Raw genomic sequence first — 25718 nt, 5'->3', positions numbered from 1 at the left:
ATGGGAACTGTACTTCAATCACATCTGGAGATGCACAGATTTCCCACTCCTATTAGGAGTGGTTTCCCCTTGACTCAGCAGCACATTCATGGCTGAAACATGGGCCTCCTTGTAGAAAAGAAAGAATACGATGTTTCCTGATTTACCAGAGGTTGAGACTGGAAAAGGGGGGCTGCTGTTGGTAAATACAGGAACAGGTGGAAAGTATTGTTATGTGTTTGGGGTCAGTCTAAATGACCTTTTGGGGATCCTTTACAATCCAGTGTCTCTGATGGCAGATTTGGGATTCTCTGCTGTGGCACCCCGGCTGTAGAATGAGCTCCCTACAGAGGTTCGCTTGGCACCTACCTTATACTCTTTTCAATGCCAGGTGAAGACCTTCTTATTCTCCCAGTATTTTAACAGTTTATCATCTTCTTCTTTTAACCTTGCTGTTTGAAATCTGTATTTTAACTCTGTATAAATCTCTCCGACACTGCTCGGTTTTACTCTGGGTGTGCTTTTATGTTTGTTTTATACTTTGATTGGTGTCTGACGGCTTTAACTTTAGTCAGCCGCCCAGAGAGCTTCGGCTATTGGGCGGTATAGAAATGCAATAAATAAATAAATAAATAAATTCCACCTAGGTAATTCTTGACACTTGTTATGCATACACCCACGTGCATATTTACATTTGTGCACTGTTTGAGGGCATGAATTTAAAACAAATTGGTAGGGAATGGAAATAGGGGTAAAAAGGAAAAGTAGACAACACAAGACTGAAACCAGTCCTCTCTTGAGTTTTCCTTTCATTTCTCTGTAGTCCAAGCAGGGAGCTGTGTAGCTTTCAATCTGTGATTTGAACGAAGGGCGTCTATTTCCAGGGCCTCATCTACACCAAGCAGGATATTGCACTATGAAAGTAGTATGAAAGCGGTATATAAAAGGCAGGAGCCACACCAAGCAGGATATAGCAGTATGAAAGTGGTATGTGCCAATGGGCCCTAACAGTTGTCAGCACCATGTACATTGATGGTGCTATATAAATAAATAATAATAATAATAATAATACTGCTATAAAGCAGTTGTGTGGCTCCTGCCTTTTATATACCGCTTTCATAGTGGAATATTCTGCTTGGTGTAGATGAGGCCCTGAAACTGCTGGGCAGTTTAGTGCTGCCTGACTTTCCAACCTTTATTCTTCACCTTTCCTCCCAGCCATCAGGCCAGGCTTCCCCAACCTGACGCCCTCCAGATGTTCTGCACTACAGACGCTGGGACTCGTAGTCCAAAGCATCTGAAGGGCACCAGGTTGGGGAAAGCTCCCTTAGACCTCAGCATGAAACTACCACGAAATTTACAAAACTGTAGCGTTTTCCTCCGTTCTATCCCTAAATTAAAGAGAATGCGTTCTTTAAAAAACTTTTTTTCTTCCTTTCCTTTGTTATTTATTCAGGGCAAAGGGCAAACGTCTGGCGATGAGCCTGGTACGAAGGAGGGGGAGGAGAAAGATGTAGAAGCTGATGAACCAGAAGTAGAGCCTGTCCGGTTTGGCTGGGTGACCGGAGTCATGGTAAAGTCAACACGTGAATTGAGGGAATTACTTAGATTGGAAGGGGTGGGGTGCTCATCCAGTCCCAGAATTATGAAACATCATTGAGAAGAAACAAGTGGGAGCAGCAATTAATTGACCCTTTCTTCCATTTTTTTTAAAAAAATATTCTTTATTTCCAAATATAAACAAGAACACACACACCCAAACATAGAAACATACAAAATTTAAAAAGTGAACTTCCAATTTTCTCCACAGCAAAAATATTTAACAATATTTTCCCTTACTCTATAATTACTCAATAATTAATTCCCCTCTTTCTATTATCTTTAAGTTTTGTTGAATCCACAGATAAACAAATCGTTTTTTTCCTAGTCCCCCCCAAAAGTCTATAAGCAGTTTCCATTCAGTTATAAACATAGATATTGACTTTTCTTTAATTATTGACATAAGTTTTGCCATCTCTGCCAGTTCCAGCATCTTCACCAGCCAGTCATCCATTGTAGGTAATGATAACCCTTTCCACTTTTGTGCATATAAGGGTCTTGCTGCCGTTGTCATATATAAGAATAAGGTTCCATAGTTCCTATTCACCTGCTTGTCCATTAAGCCCAAAAGGAAGTGTTCTAGCTTCAGTTGTATATTAATCTTTAATATCTTTTGGATTAGAGAATGAATTTGTATCCATTTTTAAGTTGTTTTACAAGTCTACCATATATGATAAAATGTTCCTTCTTGTTGTTCACATTTCCATTTTTTCCAAGTAAAAACACACACAAATAGCCAAAACCTGGAAAAAGTAAAACCAAGGCGAGAATCTACACGTCGTACTGAAGGCGCTTCCATGCGCCCTCAGTACGCCCCCCAAACGATGGTGTATTCCTGCCTACCTGCAGCCCAGAAGAGACGGAGGAGGAGGAGGCTGGGGAATCCGGCCGCGTCCTTGCCGCCTCCCCGCCGGCCTCCTGCTGCCGGGGGAGGCCGGCGGGGAGGCGGCGGCGACGGCAAGGACACGGCCGGATTCCCCAGTCGCCGCCTCCTCCGTCTCTTCTGGGCTGTAGGTATGCAGAAATACACCATCGTTTTGGGGGCGTACTGGGGGCGCATGGAAGCGCCTTCAGTACGACGTGTAGATTCCAATTGTATCTAAAGAATGGTTTATTAAAGTTTGGCAAATTGCACAATGATTGAAAATCAGTGAAGTAGTTAGGTTGAGAGATGGCAGACAACAGATACCCAAATTTACAGAGGAACGGAAGTCTTTTATTGAATACTGGAAAAATAATCATGATAGAGAAATTAACATTATATCCTTGGTTTGCTATTTAATAAATCATTGGCTTCGGAAGACATGTGGAACTTGATCTTATGTGCTATCTAATCTAGTTTAGCTTATATTTAATTCGTTCTTGGATGTTTTGTGTGGTGTTATGAGAATTCAATATATTTGATACTAAATTTACTTAGCTCACTTTTAGATGTTTGTATGTGGTGTTGCGCTGGGTGTCTTTGTTGAGTAGCTAAAATAATTGATTGTGCATTATGATTGTGTGATATAACAATATGTTGTATATTTTTTCATTAACAAAAATTACACACACACACACACACACACACACACACAAAACGACCCCCACACACAATGTGATTATTATGGGCATACTCCCAAGTTCTCCGTTTTGTGTTCTTCTATTTCCAAAGATCCGGTGCATGCTGAACATTTGGGGTGTGATCCTTTACCTACGTTTGCCATGGATAACCGCACAGGCTGGGATAGGTAAGTCTTTCCATACATCCATAGCTAGAGCACAAATTAAAAGGGAGTGGCTTCCTCTTTTAGTGGGAACTGTTTTGACCCACTCAGCAGGGTCTCCTGATTCTCTGTGTAACATTTTCAGGGGGGCAGGAGCGGCCGTGGAAGTCTGTTTCCTTCTATGCATTTGATCCAGCATAAATCCGGGATCCAGTCCTGTATCTATGGTCAATAGCAAGACTGTAATTGTGTCCCTACTTATCTGTCAGCAAGCCCCAATATGTTGAATGGGACTTCTGTCTGGGTAGATATGCCTTGGGTTGCATCACTTAAATGTTTATCAATATGTTTATTGCTCAATCCACAGATCATTGCAACACATACAAACTTGACATTTTGCTATACTATACATGATAAAAATTACATATGGTTAAAAATTACAGAGCTATCAAAAACGTAACATGCATTACTAAAAGGATAGTAAGATAGGAGCACAGCGGACACACAGAAACCTTTAATTGCTTCTCAATGACATTTCATTTATATCTCTGAATCTTTATAACAACACACACCAATAGTATCTAAAAACTTTGCTCTACATCTATTAGCTTTCACTGCAAATAGTGCAACTCTTTGTCATCACTTAAATGTCGTTCCCATGGAAATCAGTGGGACTTAATTTGTGACTAATGTGATCCCATTGATTTCGATGAAACCTAAGTTCAAGTATGTTAGGGTGCTTCCAGGCTAACAATCCAAAGACATGGAGCGTCATCAGATGAGCATTTTATTGTGCGCGCGTTACTGCCCACTCATGGTTTTTCGTGGGTCCTTTCGATGACGCCGTCCACCTCCCGCACATCTCCTGCCCCGTCTGCTCATTTTCCCGTCGCAAAAAAAGACCCGGAAAATTGGACTTTGTTCAGCTGTAGCTAAATGTGCCGCCGTTTCCTGCTGTGTGCAGGAGAAGCAGCGGGATAAAAACGCCCACTGAATGGGGGCCATGTGGTGATTGTTTACTTCCTTTTTCTTCTCCGTGTAAAGAAAGAGGAAGTATTGTGGGACAGAAGCGGGGAGGAAAAGGATGGTAAGGAAAAGTGATCCTACACACACACACACACACCTCGTCTGATTACGCTCATTGTGCAGGAATTCCATCTTTTCTTCCTTAATTAATTTTTTTGGAGCAAGAAAAAAGAAGGAAGAAATGGCAGCAAAGGAAAGACACCATTGTCTCAACCTCCTGTAAAATAAGGCAGTTCAATTGCACAATACAAGCCTCTTCTAGAAGATTCCAGCTCACCTGGATTCAACCTACTACATTATTGCCTTTATATTCATCAACAATTAACATTAGACTCTCCCCGGGGAACCTTGCCTCATGCTAACATCATTATCTTTCACGTGCCAGGCGTGAAAGATTAAAAACAAAACCTCAGGCTTTTAATTGTTAAGAGGTTTCTTAACAGAGGTTTCTGGTTTTGTTAAGAGGTTTCTGGTTTTGTTAAGAGCTTTTTGGTTTTGTCTGCCAATTTGACATGTTCAGATTTGTACTATTTATTATTACACTTGTTTTTAGTGTTTTGTGCCAGCCTGTGTGAATGTTTATATGGAAGGTGACATATAAGTACTCTTAGAGAGCACACCTATGGCCCCTAGACACCATCTGGAGGGCCATGGAATAGTTTGGAGTCCTGGATTCAAGGTTGAAGATAGTGCTCCAACCTCAGGCCCAGGAATCTGAGCCCCCCTCTCCTCCCCCTCTTCCTCAGAGCAAAGGGGACCTCAGAGAGGATGGAATGGGGGCGTTGCCATGGGCAGGAAGGGGAGGAGAACAGGGAGACCGGCTTCTGAGGAATCCTCCCATCTCCCCAGACTTTACCACTACCCCTTCCTGACGCCTGAGCTAGATGGGAGAAAACGCCCGTCTAGCAAAAATGCAGAGTGGGGGGAGAATGGAACCAAAGATCGCCTCTGGCCCTGCTCCCACTCAACATTGGTTGGTCATCCCCATAGGATCACACCCTTTAATAAATTAAAATAATCAAAGTAAATAATATTTATTTATTTATTTATTACCCTCTTCTCCCTCTGGATCGAGGCGGGAACAACATAAACACAACAACATTAAATACAACAATACAATACATAAAACTAGTTAAATGTCATGTTTCCCAAGACCTCCTGCCTTCTTGGGAGACAATAAGGAGGTCTGCTAAGTAATCCACAAAGCTTTATTCGAGCAATAAACATCCCTTCCCACCTGAAGGGAGTCTAATCTCTAGGAATTTTCCTTTAGGCAAAACTATGCAAATTAAGTGAGACCATTGTCCTTTCAAGAAGAATGGAAAGCCCTTTCCCAAAATGCTTTAACTTCAGAGAAACTGGTTGTGATGCAGCTTCTGACGAGATGCCAGCCGGGCTGACTTCCTCTCACCTTCCTTTAGCTCCACCTGTTTTAGTCTGCGGCGCACTCTAGGATTGGCTAACCTCTTTATGCTCACCCCTTCGGGAGAATACTGGCTTCCCACTGACTGTTTGTTGTTTACCCTTGAGGAGATAAGTTCTGGAGGAGGTTCATTCCCAGCTGGCGAAGAGCTCGTGAGAGCTGCCTCCTCCACTGCTATAATCTGGCATGTTTTTGGCACGGACTCCTCTACTTCAGAGTCTGATTCTGATTGATCACCTGAAACACCTTCCCCCAACCTAAGGGGAGCAGGGCTAGACATGACATTAAAAGAGCATATAAAACCAATACAATATTAAAATAGCAAACTCAACACTTTAAAATGCTTAGGTTTAAATTCATCTGGGTAGGCCTGCTGGAAGAGATTAGTCTTTTAGCTTCATCCCACGTACCTGTTTCATTCGAATTATCCCCTACAGTGCTAAGCTGCCATTGTTGTTGTTGTTGCTAAATCACATCCTGGGCGGCGGCGCTCCTAAGATCCTTTGCAAAGGGTTTAAGGGGGGAAGTGTAAAAAAATCATTAAAAAATCAATGGATGACCCAATCCGATTCAAATTTGGTATGCTTAAAGCCCTCCTTAATGTCTATTACTGTGCCAATTTTGATGTCTTTATCTTTAAAACTTATGCAGATGTAAGCATTTGTTCAATTTGTACTTTAACCATATCAAATCCTCCTCCAGCGCCCCTAGTGGCCGCTCGGAAAACAACAAATGATTCTCTCCAAAAGTAGTAGCAAAATACCTCGATTCTTTTCCCTTTATAGCACAATTAAAGCAGGATGCATGGGAGTACTTCACAATCAAAGCAGATTATAAACTGGAAAACTTCGGAGTCCGTTGCACGCAATTCGCAGTGATTGCACAGTATAACGCTGGTGTGATAAAGCTCTCTATGGCTGTCTTAAACTCAGAGAGAGTATTAAGTTGATGAATCTCTTCCGGCAGGCCATTCCACAGTCTGGGGGTAAATGAAAGGGATAAATAACTGTGGCGTATCCATCACAAGCAAACCTCAAAAGCAAAAACGGGAATTGGTTTTCAGATACAGAGAATCTGAACCTTTGACTCTGAAACCATTTTTCGAAACCTTTCCGTGAAATCTTGCTTCCTTGCCATCCATTGTTCCTCTATTGAGCTTTCCCTTTATAACTTTTTTTTAAAAAAAATTGTGCACCTCTGCTTGCCTCCCTGATGTGGGGAAAAGAATGATCACACAAAATAGTGTAGAGCAGTGGTTCCCAATTAGCTAAGTACTGCAGACCCCTTGTTTTTCAAATACCAAGCCATGGACCCCCTACTTTTTGGGGAAAAAATGTTATCTCTATGGTAGTTACCTGTGTGAAGCAATTTTTGGGAGAAAAAATTAGCCCCTAATTTTAGCAAAGGATTTTAGGTATACTAAAAAACAGACCATAAAATTTGCGATATTTGTGGTATTACCATGCAAAAATAATAATGATTTAGTTAGGATTATAAAGACGAATTTAATTTTACTAACATCTAGTTTACAATTGAACAAATTATGACATGTCTAGCTGCTACTAAACCTAAATGTGATGGGAGAAATCATGCCCCTTTTTGTCCCGAACAATCCCTTCCACATCTGTTTCGATATTTCCTACTTTTAAACTCAAATCTGGATCAACATCAAGCTGATTTCTATGCTTGTTCTTCATATAACAACATGTCAAAAATGCTTGTTCACAAAGATATGTGGAACGAAAGGGAACTAGATGTTTCAAAGCTTTTCCACCTAACTTCTTATAATCAGGAAAAACCTTCACCCAGAATTGGTCCAGTCTATATTCTTTGAAAAATGATTCAATGAACCATCACAAGTCACGTCAACAAATGCATCTTGCTCTTCCGCAGATAGAGTTGTTAGTTGTACATCACCACATTCAAAAGGATTCCTTATCCATGAGTTTTCAGGATTAGGTGCAGGGAAGTAATCTCTGAAGCTAGTTGCTAAATCACGCAGTTGCTGAGTGATGTTATATTTTACTTCTGGTAGGAATTCATCATCAGTGGACTCCAGAAATGAATGGTGAATATGTGAATGGTGCTACGGACCCCCTGGGTGGGTTACGCAGACCCCCTGAGGTCCACGGATCACCAATTGGGAACCACTGGTGTAGAGAGATAAAAGCATATTCAGCGAAGCAAGAACAAGGGGTGAAAATCAGGAGGCTGTGGAAAGGGAAATGGGGGTCGGCTTAAACCATTGGGTTTCCCCGATCACGGCCACTGGAGAAATGTACCGGGTGCTGCCCACACAAGCTTCCAGCTCCATTTGGTGACCTTTTGTTTCCTCAGGGCTGACATGGCTGATCATTCTGATGTCCTCCGTGGTAACCAGCATCACCGGCCTTTCCATCTCCGCGATCTCCACCAACGGCAAGGTCAAAGCAGGTAAGCGATCTTTTCCCACGCGGAAGAAGGGAGCCCTCATGTTCCCAGGCCTCCTCCATATTATAAACAGGGGTAAAGGGGCAAAGAGGAGTGCGTAGTATTTCCACGCACCCACAAAAGGATGCTTGAGCCCAAGGCGAATGTGGGGGTGTTGTGATATCATCACAGAGAGCTACGACAAGGCTGGTGCCAGAGGTCGGCATCATCAGGCGCACGTGCCAGTGTGGGTCCTGCTGCTACTACTGACCCTCGGGCCCTGATCCTTCTCCTTTCTGTTTCTGCCTGTTCACCTGCCCTCGTATTTGTTTATTTACAATATTTATATACTGCTCCCCATTCAAAATTTCGGAGGGGTGTACAAGATAAAATAAAATAAAACCAGAATAAAACACCTTAAAATAGATCTTTAAAAGAAGCAAAGTTAAACGTGAACCTTGGCTGGTCATTAAGGAAAGGCTTCCTGGAACAGTGACGTTTTCAGGAGGCGCCGAAAGAAATTCAAAGTGGGCGCCTGCCTGTCCTCCAGAGGCAGGGAATTCCATAGGAGAGGGGCCACCATGCTGAAGGCTCTTCCCCTGGTGGACTCCAATCAGAGGATGGGTCTATGTGGAACCACCAGGAGCCGGCCCTCAGATGACCTCAGTGACCGGGCAGGTTGTAGGGGAGAAGGCGCTTTCTCAGGTATCCTGGTCCCAAGTTGTTTAGGGCTTTGTACACAAATTCAAGAACCTTAAACCTGGCCTGGTTCAAGCATATGAGCGGTTACAGGCACAAGGAGAAGGACTTGCAGGGTCCACTTACCTTGCTATCTCCTGGGCATTGGTACGGATTGGGACCAGGGGGGACAGGAAAAGTGAGTGAGCAGGGTGATGGTGGCAAAGAGGCGGGCCTGCTCAGCAAGGGGCGTCTTGCCCAAGGACTCCTGAAAACCTGGACCAACCCAAGGTTATGAAACCATAGAAGCTATTTATGTTTCCCTGGAGAATGTGCCTTCAGTGGGTTCAACATCTGGATTATGGTGTGTGTGTTTTCTGTGTGTGCTTGTTGGACCCTTGGTCTGATCCAGCATGGCTCTTGTTATGTTCTTGTATGCTGGAATTCCCATATTGTGGTTGGGAGCTTTCCTCCCATAGCAGGCATGGGACCCCCCCCCCCCCATGATTCACACCATGGTGGGAACAAAGGGTTAAAGCCCCCTCCTTTCATTCACTTTCCCCCCTGCATCTGCCCTTTGAAAACCACAGCCAACCAAGAGCTAAAGATGTGAATAACATCACACCTAGTTTTTCCCGAAGCTGTGAACTGGGAGGTTCCCTGGTTCGAATCCCACCTTCGGTGTTAACTCACTGATGAGTCACTTTTTTCTTAAACACAGTCCCTCGCATCTGCAAAATGGTAATAATAACACCGATTGTCTTTGCCAGGTTGTTGTAAGGATTACTGAGATAACATACATGAAACGTGCTGAACGCCCAGAATGTGCTCTCTACAAATACTAAGTGCTTTTCTTACTGGTTTTTCTTACTGGTTCAGCACCATGTACATTGATGGTGCTATATAAATAAATAAATAAATAATAATAATAATAGTATGCACTTATTAGTTTTGTGTCTGCAATAAATTGTACTCATAGAATCATAGAATAGTAGAGTTGGAAGGGGCCTAACAGGCCATCGAGACCACCCTACAGAAACCCACCCTACAGCATACTTGACAGATGGTTGTCCAGCTGCCTCTTGAATGTCTCCAGTGTGGCAGAGCCCAAAACCTCCCGAGGTAACTGGTTCCGTTGTCATACTGCTCTGACAGTCAGGAAGTTTTTCCTGATATCCAGCTGGAATTGACTTTATGTAACTTGAGACTGTTATTCCGTGTCCTGCACTCTGGGATGATCGAGAAGAGATCCTGGCCCTCCTCTGTGTGACAACCTTTTAAGTGTTTGAAGAGTGCTCTCATGTCTCCCCTCAATCTTCTCTTCTCCAGGCTAAACATGCCCAGTTGTTTCAGTCTCTCTTCATAGGGCTTTGTTTCCAGACCCCTGATCATCCTGGTTGCCCTCCTCTGAACACACTCCAGCTTGTCTGCGTCCTTCTTGAATTGTGGAGCCCAGAACTGGACGCAATACTCTAGATGAGGCCTAACCAGGGCCGAATAGAGAGGAACCAGTACCTCATGTGATTTGGAAGCTATACTCCTATTAATGCAGCCCAAAATAGCATTTGCCTTTCTTGCAGCCATATCGCACTGTTGGCTCATATTCAGCTTGCGATTTACAACAATTCCAAGATCCTTCTCGTTTGTAGTATTGCTGAGCCAAGTATCCCCCATCTTGTAACTGTGCCTTTGGTTTCTATTTCCTAGATGTAGAACTTGGCATTTATCCCTATTAAATTTCATTCTGTTGTTTTCAGCCCAGCACTCCAGCCTATCAAGATCACTTTGAAGTTTATTTCTGCCTTCCAGGGAATTAGCTATCCCACCCAATTTTGTGTTGTTGTTAGTTCAACATATTCCGCCCGGGGTAGACCACTTGCCTTTGGCTAACAGTAGGGCCAGCCCTGCGGAGTAAACGAGATCTAAATCACCTCTCTTGTGTCTTGCGCAGGGGGCACCTACTTCCTCATCTCTCGTAGCTTGGGCCCAGAACTCGGTGGCTCCATTGGGCTCCTCTTCTCCTTCGCCAACGCCGTGGCCGTGGCCATGCATGTGGTGGGCTTCTCTGAAACCGTCAAGGACCTCCTGGTGGTATGTGTGGCCCAATTAGCTTTATTCACCGCCTTCACAAATCGGCCCCTGTAGCCATGATTCCGCTAACCCCATTTTGACCGGCATGTATGATCAATGCCATTGCGTTCCTGGATCGTTACATGGCGATTCCTGCGTATCTAATCTCTGCTAAAGCAGCAGGCCAGGCCTGTTGTCACTTGTGGTTGTGGTGGTTGTTTTTCTGGGTCAAATTGGCAACACTGCCCAGGCCCGTTGCCTTCCCAAAACCACAAATGGTACCCATCCCAGTCTTCCTGAGATGGGGATCTGGATCACAACAAAATGGAGGCAGGAAGAAAACAGTGTCATGGCACCGGTCTCCTCCCCCAACCTACGCGTGCTTATTAGGGCGTTCGAATGTACATGCGTCGGTTGAGGGAGAAACTGGATGCCACGATGCCACTCTCCCTGTGCACACATACAGGCACACACCCATGTGATGGTGGTTTTTGTTTGTTTATTGCATCCATTTGTCATGTCCTGCTTTCCAGCCTCCCCAAGCTACTACTCCAGAGCCTGTGTGCACCAGTTGCTGGGGAACATGGGTGGGAGGGTGCTGTTGCACCATGTCCTGCTTGTTGGTCCCTGGCCGATGGCTGGTCGGCCACTGTGTGAACAGAGTGCTGGACTAGAGGGACCCTTGGTCTGATCCAGCATGGCTCTTCTTATGTACAGTCCAGCTGCAAGGGCCAATTTATACCCCCAATTTATACCCCCCAAAATGCCCCCCATCCACGACTCTCTAAGCAGAAGAAGTTTCAGAAAGATAGCTTCAAAAACAACACAGTTATCCCCCTTTCTTTTCTGCAATGCAATCCTATGGGCGAAATGTTTCAAAATGGCGATCGGATCGGTCTGCAAAAAGAGAAGCGCTCCGTGTATGGCCGCTTCTCTTCGCCGTGCTTCTACGGGTCCCCGGTCCGCTTCTACTCCGCCTCTGGGCAAGGCGGAGCAGGCCAATTCACTCCTGCTTCTACGCTTCTAGTCAGAGTGGAGCACATGCCTAGTATCTACTCAGCTGGGTGTTGATATGTAAGCTCCTTGGGTCTGTGGTTTTGCAGCTTTCAAGAACAGCACCCATACTGTCAATCGGTACCATTATTCACTCTCTCTCAGAATACTATAAACCAGGGTCATCCCATGTAGCTGATTGGTGGGAGATCCAGGACAAATAAAAACAAGCACTTCTGCAAACAGAACATAGTTGAATTACAGAATTCACTACCACAGGATGTAATGACGGCCACCTTTTAAAGTCATTTGGATGACTTTAAAAGGGGATGGGATAAATTCCTGGAGGCCAAGGCTTTCAATGGCGACTTGCCCTGATGGTTGTGTGCTACCACCATTATCTGAGGCAGTAAGCCTATGTGCACCAGTTGCTGGGGAACATGGGTGGGAGGGTGCTGTTGCAGCACGTTCTGCGTGTTGGTCCCTGGCCGATGGCTGGTCGGCCGCTGTGTGAATAGAGTGCTGGACTAGAGGGACCCTTGGTCTGATCCAGCATGGCTCTTCCAGCTGCAAGGACCAATTTATACCGCCCCATAGCCGAAGCTCTCTGGGCGGTTTACAAAAGTTAAAAACAGTGAACATTAAAAAGTATACAAAATTTAAAACCATCCAAATATAAAAACAACAGTATAAAACAACAGTATCCATTTAAACAACAATAGTTCTGGGGTCCATTAAAAAACAAACAAACTTAGCATATGTTGTTAAATGCTGTTAAATGCCTGGGAGAAGATTAAAGTCTTGACCTGCCGCTGAAAAGATAACAATGTTGGTGCCCGGCGAGCCTCATCGGGGAGATCATTCCATAAATGGGAGGCCACCACTGAAAAGGCCCTCTCCCTTGTTGCCATCCTCCGAGCTTCCCTTGGAGTAGATGTTGAGTGCAGTGTACGGGTAGGTTCATGTCGGTTGAAGAACCTGGAGAACTGGCTGTGTGACAAGGTAATGCAGAGGATCAGGCCCACCTTGGAGGTCTTTCTCACCTTCCTTCTATCCGCCCACAGGAGTTTGACGCCGTGATGACTGACCCAGTGAACGACATCCGTATCGTGGGCGTGATCACTGTCACTGTTCTGCTTGGCATTGCCTTGGCCGGCATGGAATGGGAAGCAAAGGTAATGGAAGGGAAATAAAGCTTAGATTTGTCACCCGCTCGAAAGAAGGGAGCGAAGTTTAGCGGTTAGAGCTGACGGTTAGGGAAACCAGGACTCTTGGGTTGTGGTAGCAGTCAGGCCTATATCAGTTTTCATTTTAAAAAACAGAACAGAACAATATTCCAGTGAAGATCGTGTGAGGGCAATGCCAGCTAAGGCTTGCCAACTGACTAGTGAAAACACATCTGTCCAGGCCTGCTTTTGTGCCGCTAACAGCAGCATGATCTGCAGATAATAATCAGGTAGAGCTTTTTGTGGTGTGTCATAAGCATTATCGCTTGTTTACTTGTCAACCGATTGAGCTGCTGTTTACAACACCGGAGCAGGGGAGAGTAAAGAAGTTGGCAACCCTAATGCCTGCAGCTCTCTAAAGAGGAAGCACGTGCGGCTGAGCATAATTGCTAGGTGTATTTGTTAGCTCTTTGTTCCTTCTCGTGATCAGCAAAAGGAGAGTAAATTATACAAAACACTATTGTGCAAGATTTGCATGACTTGTTACAGAGCGCAGGTTGATGGTTTTTTTTTTCTCAACTTGGTGTTTGTTGCTGCTGTTGATAGCAAGCAATTGAAACAGCCAGTGTTGCAGTCCTAGTCTTAGGATGGGCATAGAGTCTAAGTGCCAATCTATATTTTAGACCAATTTCTATATTATAGGTAGGGTGACCATAGGGTAGGGTGACCATTTGGAAAGGAGGGCAGGGCTCCAGTACCTTTAACAGTTGTATAGAAAAGGGAATTTCAGCAGGTGTCATTTGTATGCATGCAGCACCTGGCAAAATTCCCTCTTTATCACAACAGTTAAAGCTGCAGGAGCCCTGCCCTCTTTTGTATCTCATAACTCTAGCTTTAGTCCTGCAGCTTTAACTGTTGTGATGAAGAGGGAATTTCGCCAGGTGCTGCATGGATACAAATGACACCTGCTGAAATGTCCTTTTCAATACAACTGTAAAAGATACAGGAGCCCTGTCCTCCTTTTCATATGGTCACCCTACCATAGGGCCACCTATGCAGGTGGATTCCTGCATTGAGTAGGGGGTTGGACTCGATGGCCTTGTGTAGGGTGACCATATGAAAAGGAGGACAGGGCTCCTGCATCTTTAACAGTAATGTAGAAAAGGAAATTGCAGCAGGTGTCAATTGAAGTGGGTGAAATTCCCTCTTCATCATAACAGTTAAAGCTACACTAGCTATCATAGAGTGGCCAGATACAAAAGAGGACAGGGTTTCTGCAGCTTTAACTGTTGTGATGAAGAGAGAATTTCACCCTCTTCAATTGACACCTGCTGAAATTCCCTTTTCTACATTACACCTAAAGATACAGGAGCCCTGTCCTCCTTTTCATATGGTCACCCTAGCCTTGTGGGTCCCTTCCAACTCTGCTATTCTATGATTCTATGAAAAGGAGGACAGGGCTCCTGTATCTTTAACAGTTGTATAGAAACAGGATTTTCAGCAGGTGTCATTTGTATGCTGCAGGACCCAGTAAAATTCCCTCTTCATCACAACAGTTAAAGCTGCAGGAGCTATACTAGAGTGACCAGATTTAAAAGAGGGCAGGGCACCTGCAGCTTAATTGTGATGAAGAGGAAATTTCACCAGGTTCCCCATATATACAAATGACACCTGCTGAAATTTCTTTATCAATACAATTGGTAAAAATACAGGAGCCCTGTCCTCCTTTTCATATGGTCACCCTATTATAGGAATTGTAATGCAAAGCATTGAGGGGGCACCTGGCTAGGGAAAGCTGCTGTAGGCTTAAATTGGTTTAATAGCTATGCAGTCTGCCCTAGGGAACCCTGAGAATTGTAGTTTTGTGAAGTGTATGTGTAGCGGTGGGGGATAAGGATTTCTAACGGAAAGCTCCGTATCAAACCACAATTCCCAAGATTCTCGGCTGGACATTTGGCTTAGTATGGCCTACTGCGGTTGGCAGTGGGTCTCCAGGGTCTCTTGCTGAGATGAATCTGGCCCAGCCAAAGTACTAAATCCTCCTTGAAGCAGAGATGCCAAGCGTTGAATCCAGGACTGTCTGCTGGCCCTGCAGGGGTTTCCTCACTCCCACTGAGGTTTGAAGGGAGCTGCGATGGTTAAACTGGAGTAAAACTAATATCAGTGTGTAGCACAGATGTATTCCTGGTTAATCCTACAGTGAGAATCGGGACCCAGCAGAGTTGGCTTCCAGCCGGATCAAGAAAAGCTTTGCTGTGTGCCAGACTCTGTCTCTTTCCCCCACTCCCTTCTCCCATCTCTTCTTTCTCCCCAGGCACAAGTTGTCTTCTTCTTTGTCATCATGGTCTCCTTCGTCAACTACTTCGTCGGGACCTTAATCCCGGCCACGCCAGAGAAGATGTCCAAGGGCTACTTCAGCTATAGCGGTAAAGAGGCCAGGTTTTTTCCTGTTCCAAATAAAGCCTCCCTCCCAGAGAGCCATCACGATCCATCTAGAAGGGCTATGGGAGGAACACTCTCTTTGCACGCAAAACGACTCAGGTTCTTGGCAGGCCAGCTGGGAAAGGCTCATTTCTGAAACACCGGAGGGCCCCTGCCAGTCAGGCAGTACTATGGTGACCCTATGAAAAGGAGGACGGGGCTCCTGTATCTTTAACGGTGGTATAGAAAAAGGGATTTCAGCAGGTGTCATCGGTATGAACGCAGCACCTGGTAGAATTCCCTCTTCATCACAACAATTAAAGCTGCAGGAGCTATATGCAAGTGACCAGATACAAAAGAGGGCAGGGCTCCTGCAGCTTTCACTGTTGTGATGTAGAGGGTATTTCACCAGGTGCTGCATGCATACAAATGTCTCCTGCTGAAATTCCCCTTTCAATGCAACTATTAAAGATATCAGAGCCCTGTCCTCTTTTCCATATGGTCACCCTAGTGAATACTGAGCTAGATAAGCCAATTGTCTGATTCGGTATAAGAGAATTTCATATATCCAATTTCAACCTGATTTTTTTTTAAAAAAAAAATCACAAAAAGCTGTCAAACAAATTGTCCAAAAAGGAGGAAATGCGTTACCAAAAAAGAGGACAAAAGAGGATATTTATTTATTTATTTATTTATTGCATTTCTATACTGCCCAATAGCCGAAGCTCTCTGGGCGGTTTACAATATCCATTTCAGAAAACCATATCAGTTTCAAAAGCGGATCAAAAGAAGATAACAATTACAGATCCATATGCGAACTGATATGTAAAGACGCCTATTTATTATAATTATAATAATTATTTAGAAATAATTGTTATAATTTAAATAGCAATGCAGTGCATCTCACTGCAGTGTGGGAGACTGTGACCAGGTGAACTTTGGGTCCGCCTGTTCAGTCTGTTGTTCAGGTGCCAACAGTTGATGGGCAGAAGGTTGTTATGGTTCTATTTCTAGAAACTGGAATTGGACAGGGCACCCTTTCAAACAGAGGGCGGTCCTCTGGCAGACCTTCGAATAGAGGACTGTCCTCTGTAAAAGAAGGTCCATGGCCACCCTATGAATGCTTCTTCACTGTGTTTGCATAGATCTCCTGACCTTTATTTCCTCCCCTTCCTGAAGGCGACATCTTCTTGGAGAATATCGTGCCCAACTGGCGAGGCGAATCGGGTAGCTTCTTTGGCATGTTCTCCATTTTCTTCCCATCGGCTACAGGGATCCTGGCTGGAGCCAATATCTCAGGAGACCTCAAGGTGGGCGACTTGGCACTGTGGTCTTCCAGGGTGGGCGGAGCCAGTTGCCAGGGGTTGCACAAAGACTTCTGTGTCACCCTTCGGTAAAATATTCCCAGGGTGGCTTACAACTGAAAGAACGAAAGCAAAACAGAAAACAGGGTAACCAGTAAATACAAAACCCAACAACAATAAAATCAAGAAACAGAAGAAAGGAGCCTTTAAAAATAAAGCAGTCAAATAGTTTAAAAGGCTAGGGAAATGAAAAGCTTGTTGCTTGCCACCACAAAGGCATCAGAGTAGGTCCCTAGGGAAAACTTTCCACAAGTTGGGTGCCACCACTGAGAAGGCCCTCTCCTCCGTTGCGTCCTGACTCACCTCAGACTCACCTCCTGACTCACCTCCGGAGCCCTCAGAGGATGTTTTTTGAAGGCCATCTCAGTGAAGGGGCAGGCAGTCCTGTCGAGTTCAAGCGTATGGGCCTGGGGCTTTGTTCAGTGCTGCCGGCCTTGGAATCCTCCCATGAACCGCTGCCCTGGGCAGGCAACTAGATAGCTGCAGCAGCAGCAAATACTGTCATAGCCACCCCCTCCCCTACGACAATATTAGTGTCAACAGCAGTGATGGTGGGCCCCTGCATTTGCCTGAGTATGTTGTATGCTGGCATCAGGCCTTCCTCTCCCTCAGACACAGGTAGGTGGGACAGCCGCTGAGACAGGTATTTCCAGGAGGGAAGGAGCCAAGTGGTTATTGGTCTCAATCCAACCGATGGAGGGGGCCTCGCTGTCCCATCTCTCCCACCAATACAGCAGATGGTTCTGGGGAAGGGAAGAGCCAAATCGCAGCCCGGACAGTGGTGAGGGCCTTCCTGTCTCATCTCTCCCTCTAAATCAGCAAGGCGGACACTGCTTGGGCCAGCCCCAGACCTTGGTTCTTTGAGGATAAATGGAACATGGCGATTACAACTCACTGTTCTGCTTCCTTCCCAGGACCCAGCGGTAGCCATCCCGCAGGGGACACTCATGGCCATCTTCCTGACCACCCTGACTTACTTGGCCATCGCCGCCACCGTAGGTAAAGGATCTGCAGTTCAGCGCATGGGGTCCCCCATGGTTGTGCTGGGGACGCTGCCCTACAAAGGTGTCTTTTCTCTTTCATTCGCCAGGGGCTTGCGTGATCCGAGATGCCACCGGCAACATGAACGACACACTGGCCGGCAACTTCACAGGTGGGGATTGCGTTGGCCTTGGCTGTGAATACGGGTGGAACTTCACCGAGTGCACCCTGGCTGAAACGTGCGAAACTGGGCTTGCCAATGACTACCAGGTAGGAAGAGCTGGGATCCGTGGGTTCTCTCCCTCCCTCTGGGGACAGGAGTGAGGTCTCGTTTTGACTTATGTTGCGGGGGGCCCTCCAGGAAGACACTAGAGCATCTCTGTTTACGCAACACTTAAATGCCTCCATCCTGAAGTTCTCTCCCTGCGTGTCTCTTAGACCTTGAGCTTGGTGTCGGCATTCAGTCCCCTCATCACAGCCGGAATTTTTGCTGCCACCCTGTCCTCGGCTCTGGCCTGTCTCGTTTCGGCTCCCAAAGTCTTCCAGGTATGCTGCAGAAAGTTAGCCTAAGTGTACATTACCACAAGTGCAAATTACTGCTCTTGCGCATTAGTGCAAGCGAAATGAAATCCTCGTGCATCCTCAAAAATAACCTGATCCCGTCAATGTGCGGACGACGGAACAAAAGACGCCCAAAGATCCGCGAAACAGAGGCAGAACAGATTTAATAAAATCTGTACCTCCCTACCTGGGCCCAGGTGTTCCACTGAGAGATGGAGAAAGAGTTCTTTCTGTCCCCTCCCAGCTGAACATTTGCAAACGGGAACGCTTATAGCAAGGCCGTATCCCCTGAGATTTCAACGGCTAGGGCAGGTGGGGGTAGGTCTGATTTGGGGGATCAGCAGACAAGCATTGTATAGCACGCTCGTTACTTGGCATTCACGGATTTTCACGGGTCCTATTCCTGATGCCATCCACCTCCCATGCCTTCTTCCCATGACCAAAAAAAAAAAGTAAGTCCGATTTATTTTTAGAAATGGAACTTGCTGTGATCTCCTGCTGTGTGCCCACTGAATGGGCCACGTGGTCGTTGTTTACTTCCTCTTTCTTCTCCGTTGAGAAAGAGGAAGTATTGTGCGACAGAAGCGGGGGCGGAGAAGCAATGGTAGGGAACCGTGATTTCCCCCTGTCAGATGAAGCTCTTGAAATCAGAACTGTACCAAACCATTCCTACGACACGGATCCACAACAAGTCATGTGGATAAAGGCCTTGAAGACTGGGCCTGCCTATCTCTTGTTCTCCTCCTCCTCCTCCTCTTCCTCCTCCTCTAAGATGCTTCCAACTTCTGCTCTTCTTCCTCCCAGTGCCTGTGCCAGGACAACCTCTATCCCCTCATTGGCTTCTTTGCCAAGGGATACGGGAAGAACCAAGAGCCCCTGAGGGCCTATGCCCTGACCTTCATCCTGGCTATCGCCTTCATCCTCATTGGTAAGTGATGGCAGCTTCTCTAGTCAGCCAAGTAACCCATCATCTTTCTCACAAAACAATAGAAGCCCTATTTTTTTTTAATTATTATTATTATTATTATTATTATTATTATTATTATTATTATTATTATACCGCCCCATAGCCGAAGCTCTCTGGGCGGTTTACAAAAGTTAAAAACAGTGAACATTAAAAACAAATACACAAAATTTAAAACCATCAAAAGCATAAAAATACAATAAAAAACAGACAATATCCGTTTAAAACAACTATTCTGGGGTCAGTTAAAAAACTCAGCATATGTTATTACATGCTGTTAAATGCCTGGGAGAAGAGAAAACTCTTGACCTGGCGCTGAAAAGATAACAATGTTAGCACCAGGCGAGCCTCGTTGGGGAGATCATTCCATAATTGAGGGGCCACCACTGAAAAGGCCCTCTCCCTCAATTGCTTTTGAGATGAGGGTATGTGGGGTGGAGGGCGGTTTGGGTAGGGCAGGGATAGATGGGGGGACAACTCGCCCAAGGGGGGGACTTGGTGAGGATGTGAAATGGGCTGCACAACCTTGAGTAAGCAAGAGGTCACAATGTGTTAGCATGGATGTGAGATCACTGAGGACTAGTTACTTCAGTAGAACACCCAAGAACACCTCACCGTGGAACACAGTGCTTCTTTGTTTACTTCCTTTCTCCTTGCGTCCACAGCTGAGCTGAACACCATTGCACCCATTATCTCCAATTTCTTCCTGTGCTCTTACGCCCTCATCAACTTCAGCTGCTTCCATGCCACCATCACCAACTCCCCAGGTAAGCTGGGTGGGGAATGCAGGAAAGAAGCAGGTGTGTAGGCTGGGACGGTGCTTTCATATCAAACGCGTCAACGGACCTGGCTTCGCATGGCTTGGAATATCCCTTAATTCCATTCAGTGAAGCTTTCCAGCAAACCTATGCAGCGTTGGACACATTGAATTAAGCCATGCCCATTGGCACCCCCAGGCGTGGCCCCTGCCGTGGTACACCCCTATAGCCCTTCAGGGAGGGGTCTGTCCACTCCATTCCCCCGAGGGAGGAGGTCCCCCACAGCCCTGGAGAGTGGGGAGGTGTGTAACTCTGTCCCTTGGCCTACTAATCGCCTCTGGCTTAATACTATATGGACTGTTTGGACTGTGAAGCTATTTGATTGATTGATTGATTGATAACATTTTATAATGGCCAATAGCCGAAGCTCTCTGGGCCATTCACAAAAAACTATCAAATACAAATCAAAGTATAAAACAAACAACAGTATAAAAACACAATATGGGAGTACAATATAAAAGCACAACCAGGGTAAAACCGAGCAGCAATGCAGAGCTATGTGATAGCTAGGGAGATATGTCCCTAACAGCTGGAGATGTTCCTGCAGGCTTCAGCCACATGGACCCATTGAAATTAATTAAAATTAACGAACACATTTTAAAAACCTTGAGGTGCATGTCCCTAGGGGCCCCTTAGTAGACACGCTGTGTTCAGGTGTCTAGTTTTCATGGTTCTGGCTCTATGCCACTGACGGGCAGACAAGCAGAGATGCATCCGTCATCATTATTATTATTATTATTGATTGCACCTTAAATAATAATAATAATAATAATAATAATAATAATAATAATAATAATTTATTTCTTAACCACCTCTCCATTCTGATCGAGGCGGGGAGCAACAATAAACGATAAAATACATAATACTCAGTTAAAACATAATATACATTGTTAAAAACATCCTAAAAAACATCCTAAAAACATTTTTAAAATATCTTAAAATTCCACTGGATAGGCCTGCCGGAAGAGATCAGTCTTTATTGTTTTCTTGAATGCTAGTAGACTGTTAAGTTGACGAGTCTCCTCCGGCAGGGCATTCCACAGTCTGGGAGCAGCAGAAGAGAAGGTCCTCTGGGTAACAGTTCTTAATCTAGTTTTTGCTAGCTGAAGTAGATTTTCCCCAGAGGACCTGAGTGTGTGGGGCGGATTGTATGGGAGAAGGCGATCCCACAGGTAACCTGTACTACAACAACAACAACAACAACAACAACTTTATTTCTTACCCGCCTCTCCATTTTGATCGAGGCAGGGAATAACAATAAATATGAAATGCCTAGGGGACTGGATACATTCCTGGAGGAGAAGGCTATCAATGGCTAGTAATCCTGATGACCATGTCCTACCTCCAGTGTCAGAGACAGTAAGCTTATATGCACCAGTTGCTGGGGAACATGGGCAGGAAGGTGGTGTTGCACTCATGTTCTGCTTGTGGGTTCCTGGCCACTGTGTGAACAGAGTGCTGGACTGGGTGGAGCCTTGGACTGATCCAGCAGGGCTCTTCTTACATTCTTATAGGTGCTTGACGATATATCTGAGGACAGGTCCCTTCTTTGAGGGGCTTACAATCTAAGATTTGTCACAAGAGAGACAACAGAGGAAGTGGAGGGAGATGGCGACAGGAGTAAACAGAGGAAGGATATCCCTTTTCAGTTACACACCCTGGGTAGAGTAGGGTGTGGCGCCTGGAAGGATTGTTGCACCGGATGAGTTGTTATTGAGCTGGGTTGGAGAGTTGGAGAGGTGTGTGTGTGTGTGTGTGTGTGTTTTGGCAGGCCTGGAAGGGATTGCATTGTGTAGGATAGACCAGTTCAGATGCTGCCCAGCATGTTGAACGGATTAGGCTTAGGGACATGTTGGGTGGAGATTTCTAGAAATGGGTTGGCAATAGGCTGGTTTAGTCTATGGCCAACTCTCGATTTGACTGTGGGTTCTCTGCTTTGCATTTTTCATTCTGCTTTTAAGAAGCCAAATGGTCAAGGCACTTAGATTCCTACCCCCCAGCAAATATTCAGAGAATGGAAGAAAGAAATGGCATAGTGCCAAGACTTGCAATAAATGTCGCTGAAAACACTGAAGTCCTACCTTGTGACCAATTGAAATCCTGTTCTGCCCCCAACCCTGCAGCTGCTGAGAATTCCATCTCCCACAAGTTCCCCCCTCCTTTACCCATGAGGACTAGTAGCTTATACACGGAAGCTGAAATTCTCAGGCTACCGGGTTCTACACAAGATCCTGTTCTTGTAGAATGTACACAAAGCTCCTGTGGGAAGTGTGCAGGCCCATTTATTTATTTGCCAGGCCAAATACGTGTGTTGTTGTTGTTGCATTAGGTGAATTATGGGATAAATCGGGACTGGTTCTGGGCTTTGTGTACGTGGCACTTCTGTCTCACCTGATCCTCCCCCTGCACTAGGTTGGAGGCCTTCCTTCCGTTACTTCAGCAAATGGACAGCCCTCTTTGGCGCCATAGTCTCTGTGGTCATCATGTTCCTGCTGACGTGGTGGGCGGCCCTCATTGTCGTGGGGATCATCGTTGTGAGCTTGGCGTATACCACCTACAAGAAGCCAGGTGAGGGAGCCTGGGGTCAAACTTGAGAAGCAAAGCATGCTGGGTGTCGGGCCAGAGCCTGGGGGCAGAGTGGAGAGAGAAGCTGAAGCTTGACCGGAATGTCTTGATCTGGCCTTGGTCCACAGCCCAGATAGGTTCAGCACCTTGGATAGCTCCTAGAGAGATCCGGCTGCTTCTGATTGAAACCCAGAGTGGATTTACAGACCCACCGAAATTGGAGCCGGTAGCCACTCCGGGTTACAACATTGTGCTAGTCGCTGGCAACAATGTTATGCTAGTCACGGCGGCGTGTGCCTGGCCAGTCCCACCCACCTAAATCCTCTCCGCAGGAGAGGAGTTTGCTTCTTTTATAGCCTGCCTTTAGGAGTCCCAGTACCCCAAGGGCAGTTTAACAACCATCACAGCAGCTGTGGGATTATGCTGAGCGTTCCAAGAGCTTAAACCTGGGGTGAGCAGAATTCAGGGATGGGAGGGTTCCATAGCTCAATGGTAGAGCACCTGCTTTGAATGCAGAAGGTCCCAGGGTTCGATCCCTGGCATCTCCCAGTAGGGCTGGAAAAAATCCTCCCTGTCGGTGTTGACAATACTGAGCGAGATGGGCTGACTCTAACTAAAGCAGTTTCCAACATTCCTAGGATCTACTTTGTGTTTTACTAGAACTCCCAAAGTCCACCGAGGTGCAGAATACTGGGCTTGGAGGAGGGAACCTCGGGATGTGCAGTCATGTACTTACTGCATGGTGCGCCCACTGGGGTGACTAAACTCCATCCAATATCACGATGGATTTGACTCAACCCCACTGGGGCGACTAAACTCCATCCAATATCACGATGGATTTGACTCAACCCCACTGGGGCGACTAAACTCAATCCAATATCACGATGGATTTGACTCAACCCCACTGGGGCCACTAAACTCCATCCAATATCACGATGGATTTGACTCAACCCCACTGGGGCCACTAAACTCCATCCAGTATCACGATGGATTTGACTCAACCCCACTGGGGTGACTAAACTCAATCCAATATCACGATGGATTTGACTCAACCCCACTGGGGCGACTAAACTCCATCCAATATCACGATGGATTTGACTCAACCCCACTGGGGCGACTAAACTCAATCCAATATCACGATGGATTTGACTCAACCCCACTGGGGCCACTAAACTCCATCCAATATCACGATGGATTTGACTCAACCCCACTGGGGCCACTAAACTCCATCCAGTATCACGATGGATTTGACTCAACCCCACTGGGGTGACTAAACTCAATCCAATATCACGATGGATTTGACTCAACCCCACTGGGGCGACTAAACTCCATCCAATATCATGATGGATTTGACTCAACCCCACTGGGGTGACTAAACTCAATCCAATATCACGATGGATTTGACTCAACCCCACTGGGGCGACTAAACTCCATCCAATATCACGATGGATTTGACTCAACCCCACTGGGGCGACTAAACTCCATCCAATATCACGATGGATTTGACTCAACCCCACTGGGGTGACTAAACTCCATCCAATATCACGATGGATTTGACTCAACCCCACTGGGGCGACTAAACTCCATCCAATATCAGGATGGATTTGACTCAACCCCACTGGGGCGACTAAACTCCATCCAATATCACGATGGATTTGACTCAACCCCACTGGGGCGACTAAACTCCATCCAATATCAGGATGGATTTGACTCAACCCCACTGGGGTGACTAAACTCCATCCAATATCACGATGGATTTGACTCAACCCCACTGGGGCGACTAAACTCCATCCAATATCACGATGGATTTGACTCAACCCCACGGTAGCCCACAGTCCCACAACGGTGGAGTTAGACCATGTTGTGTGGGGAGTACCCCCTAAAAACTCAACCGTTGAGTGGGGTTTTCACACTGCGTTGACTAAGCCGGGGAAGCGTGGTCTGAACCTGCCCCTCTTTTCCTCCGCTCTCCAACTTTCTCCTCTCCACAGAGGTGAACTGGGGCTCCTCGGTGCAGGCTGGCACCTACAACATGGCCCTGTCGAACGCGGTGAACTTGACGAATGTGGAGGACCACGTCAAGAATTTCCGGTGAGGCCGATGCTGTTGTTCATCGATTGGAGGGCGGGAGGCCTCAGAGCCTGGTTTTCTTGGTTCTCTGTTGTCACCTCTTGGGTGTTGGATTAAGGACCAGGGAGATGCATCATCATCATGCATCATCATCATGTTTACTTGGGAAAAGGTGCCCCCAGTGGAGGCTGGTGGCTTCGATGTCAGTGGGGCAGTGAATCTGCTCTGGGTTTCAGTCGGAACCGGTTAGAACTCTAAAGGAGCTATCCGTAGCTCCTTTAGAGTTCTAACTGATTCCGACTGAAACCCGGAGCGGATTCATCACCCCACTGACATCGGAGCCACCAGTATCCAGTGGGTCGCACTGTGCTCAGGTGAGGTTGCTCCTTAGTTACACGTGTTTAGGATTCCAGACTTACATGCAAACTCACCGTTGGAACTACAATCCGGACGAGTGCCAACATTCAAGCATATCTTTCCATGAGTTTTCTTGTGTTGCACAGACAGGTTCGCCCATGTGCATTTGCTGCTTTGATGGTTGTCATCTCAAGCCATGACTTCATACATACATACATACATACATGCAGTTCTTTATTGTGTCTTAGCAAATTGCCATTGTACACAAACACAGAATAAAACACTATACAATTTAAAACTCCACCAACAAACCATTAAGAGTTGAATAGTTTTCCATACAGTTTTTAGACACCGTGGTACTTATTTGTAGAGCACTGACAAGGAATTTGGAAGTTCTAAAGGATACATACTTCTCAGCATCAGACAATAGGAAACAACCCTTAACAACCCTAACCCTAACCCTTTCCCTTGAACGATCTTAACAAGGGATGAATGTCTCTGGTTCTGAGATCATTATACAAAGAGCATTCTAGCAGTACATGAATAGTATTTATTTATTACATTTTTA

At 45.8% G+C, this 25718-nt stretch overlaps 1 protein-coding gene across 1 annotated transcript in view; it reads left to right on the top strand.

Moving 5' to 3' along the window:
• The first annotated feature begins 1481 nt into the window (after positions 1-1481).
• The window catches only part of LOC134406498 (solute carrier family 12 member 3-like), a 39791-nt gene continuing 15554 nt past the window's right edge, over positions 1482-25718 (top strand). Inside the window, exons 1-14 of the mRNA XM_063137950.1 lie at positions 1482-1552; positions 3233-3308; positions 8071-8166; positions 10772-10911; positions 12948-13058; positions 15364-15475; positions 16650-16780; positions 17749-17833; positions 17925-18085; positions 18254-18361; positions 19181-19304; positions 20006-20107; positions 22571-22726; positions 24715-24814. Of these exons, the coding sequence (XP_062994020.1) occupies positions 1550-1552; positions 3233-3308; positions 8071-8166; positions 10772-10911; positions 12948-13058; positions 15364-15475; positions 16650-16780; positions 17749-17833; positions 17925-18085; positions 18254-18361; positions 19181-19304; positions 20006-20107; positions 22571-22726; positions 24715-24814 (1505 nt within the window). The 5' untranslated portion in view covers positions 1482-1549. The remainder of the gene's footprint in view (positions 1553-3232; positions 3309-8070; positions 8167-10771; positions 10912-12947; positions 13059-15363; positions 15476-16649; positions 16781-17748; positions 17834-17924; positions 18086-18253; positions 18362-19180; positions 19305-20005; positions 20108-22570; positions 22727-24714; positions 24815-25718) is intronic.

This window comes from Elgaria multicarinata, chromosome 11 (assembly GCF_023053635.1).
Source record: "Elgaria multicarinata webbii isolate HBS135686 ecotype San Diego chromosome 11, rElgMul1.1.pri, whole genome shotgun sequence".
NCBI classification, from domain to species: Eukaryota; Metazoa; Chordata; class Lepidosauria; order Squamata; family Anguidae; genus Elgaria; species Elgaria multicarinata.
The sequence above is the reverse complement of the archived record's forward strand: the minus strand, read 5'-3'. Positions and strand labels throughout refer to the sequence as shown.